This window comes from Calonectris borealis, chromosome 3 (genome assembly GCF_964195595.1).
Source record: "Calonectris borealis chromosome 3, bCalBor7.hap1.2, whole genome shotgun sequence".
Classification (NCBI taxonomy): Eukaryota; Metazoa; Chordata; class Aves; order Procellariiformes; family Procellariidae; genus Calonectris; species Calonectris borealis.
In genome coordinates, this window is record NC_134314.1 from 28,300,737 (window position 1) to 28,315,600 (window position 14,864).

The following is a 14,864-nucleotide window of genomic DNA, read 5'->3' on the forward strand; positions in this document are numbered from 1 at the left end:
GGGGAGACCTCATCGCGCTCTACAACTACCTGAAGGGAGGTTGTAGCGAGGTGGGGGTTGGTCTCTTCTCCCAAGTAACCAGCGATAGGACGAGAGGAAATGGCCTCAAGTTGCGCCAAGGGAGGTTTAGACTGGACATTAGGAGAAATTTCTTTACTGAAAGAGTGGTCAGGCCTTGGAACAGGCTGCCCAGGGAAGTGGTGGAGTCACCATCCCTGGAAGTATTTAAAAGACGTGTAGATGAGGTGCTTAGGGACATGGTGTAGTGGGCATGGTGTGTTGGGTTGACGGTTGGACTTGATGATCTTAGAGGTCTTTTCCAATCTTAATGATTCTATGATTCTATGTGACGTCATGCTCAGTATAAAAACCAGGTGTGGGGGGGGACTCGACCCCCGTTCGTGACACGCGGTCGGTGAGCAGTTGCGTTGTGCATCGCCTGCTTTGTGTATTCTGTTATTGTTGTTGTTCTCATTGTTACTATTACTGTTCTACTTCGTTTTATTTCAATTATTAAACTGTTTTTATCTCAACCTGGGAGGTTTCCTACTTGTGCCCTCCCGATTCTCTCCTCCATCCCACCGGGGGCGGGGCGTGTGGTGTGTGAGCGAGCGGCTGCGTGGGGTTTATTTGCTGGCTGGGGTTAAACCACGACAAGGTGTAAGAGTCTAGGTCACACTAAAAGGTTGACTCTACTTACGGTCATCCAGCAGGCTGGGTGAATTTAGGATCAGCTCCTGTTGTTAGAAGGAGGACAATAAAAGGGAGAAAATGCATCTCCGATGATGAGGTTATGCAAAAACTCATGCCACTGACCAAGGTGGGAATTGGTTATAGGGCTGATCCTTCCTCTCTCATTTCTGCTGGTACCAAAGAAGAAATATTTTTGAATTACAGCAGGATGGAAATTGAATTGCCATCCCTACCCCTTCTCCATCAGTCCTGTGGTTATAAAATGCACCAAGAATAGGGCATCATCTCCTCCTACAGCCAGGTTATCTGTGCAAGTGCCTTAAATTCCACCCTCTTCCTTTCTCTAGGAAAGCAGACAGCCGACGAATAGCAGCAACAGGAGAGGTGAAACATGGAAAGATAAAGCACTGCAGCAGAGACTGATGCTTTAGTATTCAGTAAATGTGTGTGCTGATTCCCAAAGCAGCTGCAGTAGGACTGGTTACCGTCTGCTCTCCCCACACACTCATACAATTCTGTGTTGGCGGAAATCCTGCCACAAGTGGATTTTGATTGATTGAATTATCTTTTGAGTATTATTTTGTTTTTTTGTTTCTTATAAACGGATTGTGTGAGTCAACTTGTGAGTCTGCAGGAAGCTCTTGTGACAACTCAGAAAACACCATCTTAGTAATACTGCCAGTAAGAGCTAGCAGAGAATGCAGGTATCACCATTACCTGTGTAATCAACTGAACTTCTGCTTCACTTTCGGCATGCTAAGGGACCAACCATAAACCAGTCTTCCCCTAAAATTCCTCTACTAAAGGTACGGCATTTTCTGATATATGAATGGTCAGGTTTAGACTATTTGGTCTGTTGTGTTGGTCAAATTCTACCTGAGTCTTTCTGATATTATCAAAGAGCATTCTGAATTTCTAGGGCATCTGTCACTACTTACTACAGCATCTACCCAGCCATTCTACAGCACTCCCATTTGAAGCTGCAGCCTTTTTCCACTGAAAATGAACTATTACTAATCCTTTCAAGGAATCCAAGAATGGCAAAAGTATTTCACTGACAAAAAGAGCAACTGAATTACTCTTTATGCCTTTCATACATGTTATATAAATGTCACAGTTTAATATGGAGAAAATAATTGTCAACACACAATAATTATATATAATTTCATAAATTATATATGTGCAATTTAGTGTTTTATTAAACAAATACAGTAGCTAACCAAAATCTGATTGCTGATAACGGGAAATTACATTAGAGCCTATGTTACTATGGTAATTACTGGTCATCTGAGATGATATATGTCCTAAAACATAATGCAGAAAATTATCTTCCTGTGAAATAAGAAATACAATAGAAATAAAGTTAAGGGACATGTTTATTTTGGAGCTTTCTGCAAGCAAAATTGCTTTGATACAAAATGAGTTCAATGATACAGTGCTACCATCCACTCAAGCAAAAGAAAACCTCACATTTACATGAATGCACTTTATATTGATATTCTTACAGAATAATAGTTCAGATATCCAGAATGTGTCTGGCCTCATTGAAAGCAATGGCACAGAAATGCTGCAAGGTATTGGAGCATCATATTACTGGAGAGTGCTTAATTAACTCTGTGAGTTCTCTGAGAGATGCTGTATAAATAAGGGTACTGTGAATGTGGGTTTGTATTCCTTAGTAGTTTTGACATACATCCTTTAGTGTTTGTTTAGTTGGCTCAAAATGTGTAATTGTGTCTTTTGGCTTTTTAGTATTCTCTTTTTCTTTTTTAAAGAAAAATCATGAGGTATCCTTTACTGTTAACTAATGACATAGTGATAGGCCTATTTTATTTAGGTTGCAGAGACTTACTGTACATTCAGTACACTGTACATTCGGCAATTATTTTTAGTGTACTTTCTACACATTATTGTGTACAACTGTTAGTTTACATTAAAACTCTTCCCCCTTCTCACAGGATATGGCATAAACAAAAACAAATCTGACAAAAATTATACACATAAAATAAGAAGACAAATACACAAATAAGGCCATCTGCAGAATTAAAAATCCACCTCTTGCGATATTTCACAATAATTTCTACATAATATTTTACATCTTACGAACTTAAATACTTAATGCAAAAGGAAAAGACCTTTGTGGAGCCAATCATATTATCTCTTCAAGGACTTGTCCAATTTGCTGGCTAGTGGCCTTCTCTGGGGAGTTGGAATTTTAGAAGGCTTGGCTGATCCTGGCCGAGAACCTGCTCGGGGTGTCGGTCTGCTTGTAGCAGGAACAGTCTCTGACATATCTGAGCATACAGACTGGATTTCTGAAATGTCAAAGTCAGATGCGTCACTGCCTCGGCGGCTGCTTGACCTGCTGCCAGCCTTGCTTCCTGCTCGGCTTCCAGGTCTGCTTGGAGTTCTTCTGGTTTCTAGAAAGAGAAAAGATATCCATCAGTATTAGAGGTAAGGATGGAAAAGGTGTGCAGGTCTTTCCTACGTCTTTGACAACCCCAAAAATTCCTCATTGCACAAACTAAACTTTAGACCTCTGGCAGGCAAGCTAGACGATGATCGAAGTTCATCTTGATATTAAACAAGAGCATAAAACAATGCAGTATCTCCCACTAAAGAGAAGGAAATGTGAGATAAAATGCTGAGACATAGTTAATTCATCACTAGCACATCTCATTAAAAATGTATTATCCTGGCAACTTTTCTTGACTTGCTAGACATGCATTGTATATTCACTCAACAGCCAGATCCTTTCTTTCCCCTGCCATTTTCTCAGTTATGAATTGAAAGAATTCAGTATCTGACCTTTTCATGCATTCAGGATTTTCCAATATATGTACCTTGGAGATGCAGATAAATATCCCAATTTTTAAAGTGTACCCCTCTTTTTTTAAAGAATCAAAACCATACGGTTGCAAGCTGCAGGAAAACAAGGGCAGAGTACACATTCTCCCAAACAAAGGGCTGAGTAAACGAGCTCTCAGCAAGCCTGCTAAAGTGAAAGCCTGCCCAGACAATGTGCCATGAAGAAAAAACCACAACAAAGAATCTTAAACAGAAAAACATTAATGTGGTTTTTCATAATTTTCCAATTACTTATTGAATCTTTTTGATCTCGACAAATCTGGTTCCCTGTATGTGTGAAGAACACCAAGTTAAAACTGAAATCTCAGGTGGCTCATTTTTCAAATCACCTATAACTTAAAAGACATCTACTCTTTGAACAGGATTTTCCAGTACTGTTCAGTATGCTCTGCAGAGCTTAAGACGTGAGGGAAAGCCAGTAGAGCTATCTTCTGTTCTAACCATCTAGCCCTCCCCCTTACACACAGCTGCTCTGAGGATCCTGGAAGAGCACAGCTTCACTGCTTTCTATTTTCATATATTGGTTTAAAAACCTCTATGGGATATTCCATTAATAAGGTCATCTGCAGCTGCTCTCTGCAGTTCTTCATTCAAAAGAAATGGACACGTCATGATTAAGTGACCCCTTTGCTCCACCACAGTTGAGCATAACTTGAATACTGTGAAGAACTGAACCCTTTCTTTTTAAGTAAATGCTTCTACCCTAGTTCCTTAGGCAGATACAGTGGAGATACCATTGTCAAGAAGGTTGCAGTCATAAATTTGCACATTCAGAGCTGAACGTACCTGCTGTGCAACCCTGTGAACGGAGGACCATTATCCTGATTATGTGCACCCTTGGCAATACTAATGCGGGACTTTCACTCCTTCCCACTCTTCTGACATCTCCCTCACATCCTAATGTGACCCTAAGTATTCAGGTGGAAAACAAAACAAGCAGTAGATCAAGCTCTAAAGTCAAGACACTCACCTGCAAACTGAGCTCTAACTCTGGTAGCTGCTGTTGACAGGATGCCGCTGTCTTCTCCAGAGTGGAAACCCTTCCCTGATAGATATCCTGGCAGTCTGAGTTTACTTCCTTGAATCGGTGTTCCCTAGGCAAAAAAAAAAAAAAAAAAAAAAAAAAAAGTATCTTCAGTAGTGACAATTGGAAAAAATCGTAAGGTCTGGTATTAGGTAGTACACAGGTTAAAATATGATCATCATAACAACATTCACTGTGAATCTGAAGTACTATGGACATTTTTCATGATGTGAAGTTTTGAACATTCCTTTAGCGGTTAGTATTTGAAGTAGTCCAAATGTAGAACAACAACAACAACAACAACAAAATCACTTTAACTGCCTGCTTGACATTAACATTTTAGCATTCTTTGTCTTTCAAAACATATAAAGAAAGAAAAATGCTACCTTCTTATAATTAGTCAAGCACATAAGATTAGTTGATGGTATAGGACTTAAATAAACAGAGACATGTAGTTGAGGTTTTATGTCTGCATAGTTTGACTTTCCACCATTCTGACTGTGGTTATAGGTGGTGAACACATTTTTTTCTATATTATAAATATTTTGATGGTAAAACAAAACTACCAAATTTCAAAACTTTTTGCTAGAAAAAAGCAGAAAAAGAGATACAGGACTAATTAAAAAAGTTCTTCTTGTCAATATATTGTCTGAAATGCCTCTACTTCATAGTCTTACCCTGCCTGCTACTCATTTCTGAAATAAAACGAGTCTTGGTTTACAATCTGCCCCAAATGGGAAGATTTCTTTCGAAGCCACAAGAATTAAACCCTCAAATCTCAAAATGCATGTAACATACTAGATAGGAGGTGTATGCAAATAAAAGGAAAACTACAGTATTCATATTCATTTAATCAACACAAAAATCCTAAGTAAATATCCAAAAAGAAAAACAAACGCTGCAGTGATGAATGCGGCACGTTGAGTGGCCTGGATCCCAGGATCCTGTGTTCTGTGCCTTTGATCCCCATACAGTGGTAGAGTAGAATTAGGTACTGAAAACCAAGATCCAGAGGAGTGTGTTGGGAGCTGCCTAGAGCTAAGCACCGAGCAGAGGCCCGACAGGAACCTGCCTGGCAGCTGCCAGTTCAGACCACTTCTGGCACATCTGAACAAAAGAGCATTGAGATGCCACAGAGCAGACAATCTGCTGGCTCTGACAGGGATGGTCACAATGTTAAAACTCCCTTTAAAGCCAAGTACAAGTGCTTAACGTCCAGCCAGCCACACCTTGGAAATCTCTGCTATACAGAGACTGCTTGGGAGGATAAGGAGAAAGGGAACACTCTCCATTACCCCTGCTGAAGCTGCTGCACTTTGGGCAAGGCATTGGGATAGAATCACTGGTGCAAGAAGAAAAAGAGATCAAGCTTGTTCTTCAGTTTAGCCCTAAACCCAACTGCAGCCTACATATAACATACATAACCGCTCTCTTGGGCAGAAAATGCTGCAGGATGCCTCAGAAATTCACTGCAACCTACCCCACCCCAATCGTTCCATTTATAATCTTAAACCACGGCAGCTTACATAAAAGAAACTCACTGAAACTACTGGCAGTTTTAAGAGCAAGTGAGAAATACGGTGCCCCATTTGAAATCAATGCCAACTGCTTTCACCTCATTGTAATTCAATAAAAACACCACCTTTCCATGTCTATAAACCCTTTAAAGTACCATCAATTAATCTTACAATTCAGTTACCAGCTACGAGATGAAAGAAAATACAGGAATATATTAGAAACTGACAACTGGCTCAACTTTGTGCTACTGTTAATCATTCTAAGCAACAGCCCCGTGTGCTTGAAGAGCTGTATACATACACACGCCTGCAGTGTGCACAAGTAACACACACACTCACACAGAAGGAGGGAGTGAAAAGTTCGTTATGCATCTTTGAGCAAAGCCACACCAAGGTCATGTAAACTTAGCACCGGAAGGTGTCACATGAATAGCAATAGGCATCAAAGCGCAGATACGTGAAAAGCAGATACCACAGAGGTGATGGTAGCACAAGCTTCCCCTCACCGAGCCCTCTGTCGAACCCAGGGCAAGAGCAACTCTACAACTGACAAGTCAGTTTGCAGCCTGATCCAGCTGCAATCTTTTCACTGACTGTAATGACATGTAATGACATTAGAGGAGACACTTTGGCTCCAAGCCCATTCAAATTTTGGTCATACAGCTTGATTGCCAGCACAATCCTAACTGCTATACTAGCAGTTTCTATCTAAGTCATGGGCTGGAAATAAGACCAAAGCTCATTTCCTGTGAAGTCATCAAATAGCTGTCTTATTAGAGCAATGATTGGTCATACCCCCTTAAATGAAACTTTCAGTTGTTGGGAAGATTTATATACCATGGTCAGTCTTTTGTGCCATCTTCTTCACAGCGATTGGGTATTTCTTTATTTAGTGGTTTTGCCCTGGAGATCGTAATTTATTAATCTCATTCCTGCAGTTCATGAATATTACAGTACATTATGAACTCAAAGTAAACAATTTTAGGAAAGAAACCTGCAAAGTATATAAACTGATTTTTAAAAAAAAAAAAAAGTACTTTTCCACATTTGCTTATCCAGTTTATTGCATACCGTTATGATTTATTAAGCACTTGCACTTTAAACGTAAATTCATTGAGGCTGAGTTTTCCTAAAAGTCAAAAGCCATAACAAACAGAACAGCAAAAAAAGACTTGGGGGGAAAAAAAAGAGGAAAGAAATAATTTGACAAAGGTCTAAAATAAAGACAATGCATTAATATGCAAAGGATGTTGCAGCTCTGAAGCACTGAAACTCTAGTGGCTGTTAGTGAAGTGACAGTTTTAGTGAAGGAAGGTCATTAGACTGGAATCTCTGTCCTTACTGTACCTCTGCAGATGACCCTTGATAGTCTGAGGATTCTGGTGGCTTAGAAGGAGTTGACGTTTTGCTGTTTGTCAACCATGGTTTACCATAGTTGCGTGTTAAATGATGGGGTGTCTGTATGAAACAATGGTAAATCAAAATATGAAGGACAGTAGATGGAAAACAATGTCATGGAGGATACCCAGGCTTTCACAGGGAGATCAAATCTCATAGTAGAAATAAAAACTAAGCAGAAAGTGTTGACGACAAATGTTCTGAAACGAAGAGATGGCAGAGCTTATTTTTTAAATTAAACGGGAGAGGTTCATTCCTCTTTCAGAGCTTATTCACAAATTGCCAGTTAGCTCATGCGGCACCTTAAATGTAAAGAATTCTTCTATTCCCGTGTTGCAAACAAACCGTAGACGAAATACACTGAAAAGACTTCTCAGATCCTCCCCAGACTATGAAATAAAATTGAGATACTTCTTTCCCTATCAGCTAGGGAAAGCACCAATATTGTTGGAGCAAGGGGGAAAAAGAAGAAAAAAAAATCTATACCCCATTTGTTAACCAGTGCAGTTTTGTACGTTTCTCCTTACCTTCGGTGTACTCGTAGCAACTGCTTGTGGGGCAGCTGCCTGACCAGCTTGACTTGACAGAGAAGTAGATCTGTTAGGAGAAGCACCCCTTGAAGAGGGTCGTGATCTACGGCCCCTTGGTCGGAAAGCTGCCATGCTCTGACTGGCACCATCTGCCAAAATGAACTTTTCACGCAGCTCCACATTTGTCCTCCCTTTAGCTGCAGCAAAGAAAGGTGTTCATTTAGTTAGACATGACGATTGTCACAAGGCTGTTTATTGTCATTTTTGCCATGCCAACTCCAACACGTTTTAATAATAAATAAAATGCATTACCGTGTAATGCATTTATTTTGGACACAGAAGAGTTATGTGCAGAACTCACTTATTCTAACACTTTATGCCAGCAGGAATGAACCACTGTCAAAGGAAGTCAGCGTGATAATGGAATGCTCAACGTGCTAAATCACTGTTAATCAATCAACTATTAATACATAGACACAACCTGATGAGCAGTTTTGCTAACTCTACAGCTACTCATAATAAATAATACTTGCTTGGATGTTCCAGAAGAAATTGCTAAGTACAAATTACAGGAAAGCAGCAAATATATTTATTCAAAACCATGAAGTTATGTAGTTTGGCAACATGCAATGATGAACATAAAATCCAAACTATGATGAGGTAATTGGTGGCTAAGCACTCACACACACATACAAACACACATATGAGAGAATGTTCTGCAAGAATAGATGCAAGACATGTTAGCATTTAACTGCGTCAGTGTGAATGACAATTGTTTTTGAAACACTCTTAAAGCGTGTCAAAAAAAATTAGCTTGCAAAGCACCAGCCCATGTAGGAACACATTAAGCTAAATACGATGGATGTAGCATATTGTTAAAAGTATATATTTTAATAAAGTGGGAAGGAAATGAAGAGAGAGGAGAAGAGGAGGAGGAGGAGACAAAGAGAGGGGTTTGCCAACCTATAGTAGGCTGAGTGGTAATTGAAGAGTTTGATTCCGAACGTAACATTTTACTCCCGTGATGATGAACTAGAAAAAATGACACAGGACATGGGTCACATTAAAGAAAATCGTTAGCAGGAGAAGAAATCAAGTACAGCAGCTGCATATGCAAGACTCAGAGCACCAGGCCAAAGACAGGACTCAGAGCAAAAGCTGTCTCTAAGCGCTCTGAGGTGAGTTCCCAAAGATCTCCTAGGCAAAAAGGAAATGGCGCTTGGATAGACTCAGCTGCAGTCCCAAGTATACTTGTGTAATGGTATTTATCTGCTGACATAAAGAAGAAATATAAGCTAAAATTATTTTATATAACTAGGTCCAATACTTTTAAAGCTGTTTATGACAACAATTCTTTGAAATGTGATTTATCTGAATACATGAGAAGCCCTTGGTGGAAATGCAGATTTGCTAGGTGAAGTGCTTAAGGAAACGTCTGAACCTGCACCACTGACATCAATGACTACTTTGCATCACTGACTTCAACAAGGCTAGGATTAGGTACCAATGCACAATGTCCAGTGTCTGGATGATTTTACAGAGATCGGTATTCCTTTAGACCCACTGTGTTGACTTACTCATCTGCTCATGTATTTCCCATGAAAAAGGGATAAAGTACTATACAAAATACCATAGAGATACATAGAATACAAGGTTTACTAAAGAAGAGAGGATAAAGTTCCAAAAGACACTTAATCTGAGGACAATAATAAGGAATTCCAATAAATTAATTAGATAATTATTAAGTATTGTATCTCTCAGTGTCAATCCAAGTAGGAATTGCAGCAGTCTACCTGTCAATAGGCCTGAGAAAAATGTTTGGGATACATCAAAACTAACCAAGTTAACCCTTCAATGAAGTCAGATATTTTGAGGCGCATTTCATTTTCCACTACCGTGCACTTCTGAAGAATAGGAGTCGAAAGCTATAAAGTAAGGATGGCTCTGCAGTCATAAATGACTTTCCTATAGTAGCAGGTGCAGAAATCAGGTGCTAAATTTCAGTTAGACCTGTGGTCCAACACCAGTAAATGTAACATTACTGTTACATTTCTTTAGTAAACAATATATGCAATATGTTGGTATGCAAATGGACTATTTTTAATACTGCTGAAAAACTCACAGATGTCATCACAAGGTTATGACAGCTCTTTTATGATACTATGATAAGAAGTTTTATGGGTACCTTTTAAGCCTGTAGACAAAGGTTTCTAGGCCTTAGTGGCACACTGTCAGGCCTTATGGGGTTTTGTGGTAGCTTCTTTTTGGATTTAACATCCTTGACTTAGCATGACAATTGCTACAAATACAAGCTCTCCACCCTCTCAAGGTCTGTATCAAACTGATTTAGAAACCTTGGTCCCAAATTAGAAGCTGTGTGAGACAGCTGACGGTGGAGTAAGGTGTACAGGACAGTTGATGTCTCTGTCTTCACTAGCTCACTTGCCTCTCCTGAACTCCTGTGTGCTGTTCTTGTGCTATTACAATATTGATTATGATTCTATAGAACTCCTGAGAGGTAAAAATGCAGTAAACTTAATGCTGCTAGTTAATAGGATAGAATTACCTAGTTACAGAACATCAGCTCACTCTGAACACAGTCATTATTACACTTTCTGCAATTTTACTACTCTGGCTATTATTTGACTTGTATCTCTCCCGCTCCCTTCACAAATGGCTTCTTTCCCATCTCCAACTGTTCCTCCAAGAACAGCGCCAGACAGAGCCTACTTTCCCACTACAGAAGTAGGCTTTCTGACAAACTAAGATGTCATTACGTTGCTGTGTACTGATAAAGCAATGCATTTGATACAGTGCCCTGGAGGGCATGGTGATAGAGCACTCCCTGCTTCCCCAGAGCACAAAGTCCTCCTGACCAGAGCATTTTCCACTGGCTTTGCCCAAGGCACAGGGCTCTGCAAAGTGGTTCTCAGGAGGATGCCAATGAAAAGACAGGGCTACAAAGGCAGAGCCTAAAAGCCTGGGTGCAGCCACTGGCCAGAGAATTTTTTTTTGTGCTGTTGTTACTCTTCAATTCAATTGCCTTATTTTGATTTATTGCCTTAAAACTTCTCTCTTGCTGAGAAGGTTTTATTGGACATTTCTGTGTGCTATTTCTGCCAAGTCATACAAGCAGCTTACATGCCATAAACTCTATCTGGCCTACGTTCAACTCTTAATTACCACTATAACACTGGAGAAACTGCGCAGAAGACACCCGTTATTCTAGACATACATCAGTGCAAGTGAAGAGGATCTTAACCATGGGATTTAAAATTTACATAAACAGTTCATTACATGACATTTAGTGAGATGATGTTTACAGAACTGGCATTTTATACAATTCAGTGTCCATCTTGAGACAACGAACAGTGACTGTATCCAAATAATTATCTGCATGTCCATTTTAACAGCAGTGTTACATACCCCTGCAAGGATCATTTTTCACTAAGAACTCATCAAGCGCCATCCAGCCACCTCCAACACGAACCATGACTGTACTTCTTAGGATACGAACAAGGCGCAATTGTTGAGAGTCACCAAACTGTAATAAATATCAAACAACAGTCTCAGGTTCTCAGTCATTCAGATGCAGTTCAACGCTGATAGGTTAAAAATCAGACACTTTAAAAGGTTTATTTTGATATTTAATTATTAGTAAATACTAAAAAATCAGATTTATTTATGCAGATTATTAAAGCTGTTAACATTTCAAATCAGATGCTGCTGCATTAATCCAAAGGAGATGGCAGGACGGTAAGAAAGAATCTCAGGTTTAATTTTATGCTTGATTCTCAAATGTCTGAGCTCATAAAGGAAGCAAAATTAGTAACACATTATTTAATTGGTTACGATCTGCGTTTGTGCAAATCAACGAAGACCTATTTGCCTTATTTCACAGTTAAAGTCTTAAGCAAACTCTCTTCTGCAACAGTTTAGATTTTAATGATGTTGGCTGAAAGGAAGGCAGTATCGCTTTAAATGGTCAGTATTTGAGCTGGAAATTCAATGTATTATGAGTGTTGCACAGTTCTATCAATTGATTCATTTATAGGGATATTTTCAGGTATAGCGTTGACACTGCTCACCTATCGCAAGGTGCATGTGGGGAAGGGAACATTAAAGAAGCAATGAATGATTGATAGCTATCATTATTGTCCTTTGTTATAAATTGTTTGTCACTCCTCTGTCTACACATCCAGGTTCTTCACAATTCAGAGATGCACAAAAACTGTTTCATACTAATTCTTGTACTAGCCCATTCTTCCTTTGGGCTGATGGCCAGGCCTAAAGTATGTTTTGCTCTTGAAGCCTGTATAACAAAATCTGTATGCGGTATCTCCATTCAAATCCGGATCAAAGAAAACATGACCAAAACGTTGACCCCACGATCTCATGAAAACTAACCAGAAGAATTCAGTACTTTTTAGCCAATGCCACTATAAAATTTATTTTGATAACAGATCATCAGGCCAAATGAAGTGCTCTCACACGCAAACATCCAGAGCACTCACTGAAACCAACGGGACTCAAATACACCTCTTTGGGACAATCTTTGACCCTTGGAGAAGGCTGGCCATAGTTCAACTGTACTTGCTCCAGTGAGGGGACTGAAATGCTTGAAATACAAACCACACAAACGTGCTCCCTACTTGTTAAATGACTTTAGTCGTTTGGTACTACTTAAGCCAAGAAGAGAGAGTAAGTTTAAAGGAATATTACTTTTAGGAACCAAACAAAAGCAAAGCTTGCCGCTTAATTCAATAATAATTTTTTTTGTTATAAATAAGAACATTCACATGAGCATTATTTGTATGGGCTTTTTAATAATGCATTCAATATGTGCCGAACAAAGAACCATTTTACATGTGTAGATCAAAGTTAAAAAAAGAAATGGCATCCAAATTGATGCCGTTTATTTTCATTGGCTTGTTTCTAGAGAGAATTTTTTCTAGAGGTTCTAAAGATACTATCTTTTTTTTCTTTTCTTTATTTTTTCCCCATCCCAGCTTAATTCTTCAGTCAGACCCTATCAGGCAACTATACCAAGGGTCAGATACAGTATCCTTTGGAAACTGCCTACCTAGGCTGTGGTTATTTCAGACAGTGGGGCTCCTGGAAAATAACAGAGGTATCTATCAAGGCATTTTTCCTAATGGTAACTCAGTCCATTTCCTTCTTAAAATAGCCTGGACACCAAATTTCCTTGAACAGTATTTACTGTTGTTTCAAATAATCAGAGGTAAAAACACTGGAATAAAAACGTAAAGGAAGTCTTGTTTAAGCTACAAAAAGGCCTGTTCTTGACAATAGCCATATAACATCACTGTCACTAGGGAAGCCTCAGCCAACTTGCTGTAGGTGATTTTATGAAGCTGTTCTGCACCAGTAAGAGTTAGATGCTCTCAAAAAATGCTTTATTTTTTCCCAGATCTGAAAGTACAGATGGCAGATAAGAGAATTAACATAATTTCAAATAGTCTTTTCAAATAGAGGCTTGTTCTATATGTGGAAAACATTTAAAATTATTACTTAGATATATTGCTTGAGGCATGTAGTAAGATTATCTGCTGCTCTTTGTGCTTTCTTCTATACTTCAACAGGCTTTGCCAATAAATAAGAATGCAACTACATTTTCAACATCTCTAGATTTAAAATGGCTAATGCTGTTAACACTAGCATTTCCAGAATGGATTATACATATTATTGCCTTTATAAGAGCATGAATAAGATACTAGTGGTATCCGGTGTGTGTCAAGTATTTCCATTCTTACCAGGCAAGCATGATTTAACAATTTAAGAAGCTATGTATCAGTATGTACCACAGGAGTAAGTGAGCACTGGTCCGCGTATCCTCCCTGTACCACTGTACAGTGCCACTGCGGTATGACTCACTGATGACCCAACTGACTAAAAGTATTCTTCAAGACATTATAGACCTGCCACAGCTCTTTGAAAACACTTTGGGAGAGGGAATAGTCTAAACTGGAACAGGAAGTTCAATTTGCCTATTTCCAAAATATGTATTTAATGATTCATTGCGCTAGTATATAAAATACCAACAATCAGCTAGGTTTTTAATCAGTCTGCTTGATTGTACAGAGATTTTTTTTTTCCCTGAAAATGAAAGTATTTTTCACCTAATTTGCAACAAATAAGTGATGTGACACTGGGATCTGTGTTTACTGTGATTAGCCTAAAAAATACAACATAGAATTTTGAAGCATTCCACTATAAAACTGAAAACTGATAAAAAAATAGTAATTCTAAAATTGCAGTTTAAACACTTAAGATTTTTTACTATGGGAATTGCTGCTGACCATTATCTGGTTCCTTTAAAAGTAATCTCCTTAATGAGGAAAATGGCCAAAGAAAGCAGGTGAGGGATTGAAGAGGAGGGATCTTGAGACAAGGAATGCTCCATGGCATTTAAAGAAATACCACAGCTGACCAGCAATGAACTAGCTGAAGATGAAAGGATGGTGAGAAGACTGACCATTGCAAGCTTAAATCATTATGCGTTAGAAAAAAAGAGGGGGAAAAAAAAAAAGAAAAAAAGAAACTTCATAACACATTCCACTGGTTTATACCTGATTTCCCAGGAAGAACTGATAAGAAATGAAAAATGGAAGAAAGACACGATTAGTTTACAGGAAATTCTCTATATGACTCTAGAACACATGCAAACTAACACATTAGACATTCTAAATAAAGTATCTACTTCAGAGACGAGCAGGTAGCTAGCCTTCCAGAGACTGAATATTGGAAAATATTCAAGGCCTTTGTTTCCTTCCCATTGCTGTTTCTGTGGTCTTTTAAAATCATCTACAAGTA

At 38.9% G+C, this 14,864-nt stretch overlaps 1 protein-coding gene across 5 annotated transcripts in view; it reads right to left on the reverse strand.

Moving 5' to 3' along the window:
• Positions 1-2,051: 2,051 nt before the first annotated feature.
• The window catches only part of DST (dystonin), a 313,438-nt gene continuing 300,625 nt past the window's right edge, over positions 2,052-14,864 (reverse strand). For 2 of the 5 annotated variants that reach the window (XM_075145250.1, XM_075145251.1), the window contains 6 exons: positions 14,621-14,638; positions 11,457-11,574; positions 8,028-8,227; positions 7,450-7,560; positions 4,532-4,655; positions 2,052-3,113 (listed from right to left, as the gene is read on the reverse strand). In XM_075145250.1, coding sequence (XP_075001351.1) covers positions 2,848-3,113; positions 4,532-4,655; positions 7,450-7,560; positions 8,028-8,227; positions 11,457-11,574; positions 14,621-14,638 — 837 coding nt within the window. In that variant the 3' untranslated portion in view covers positions 2,052-2,847. Of the gene's footprint in view, positions 3,114-4,531; positions 4,656-7,449; positions 7,561-8,027; positions 8,228-8,993; positions 9,063-11,456; positions 11,575-14,620; positions 14,639-14,864 lie in introns of all 5 variants that reach the window. The other 3 variants (XM_075145248.1, XM_075145253.1, XM_075145252.1) reach the window with 3 other exon arrangements.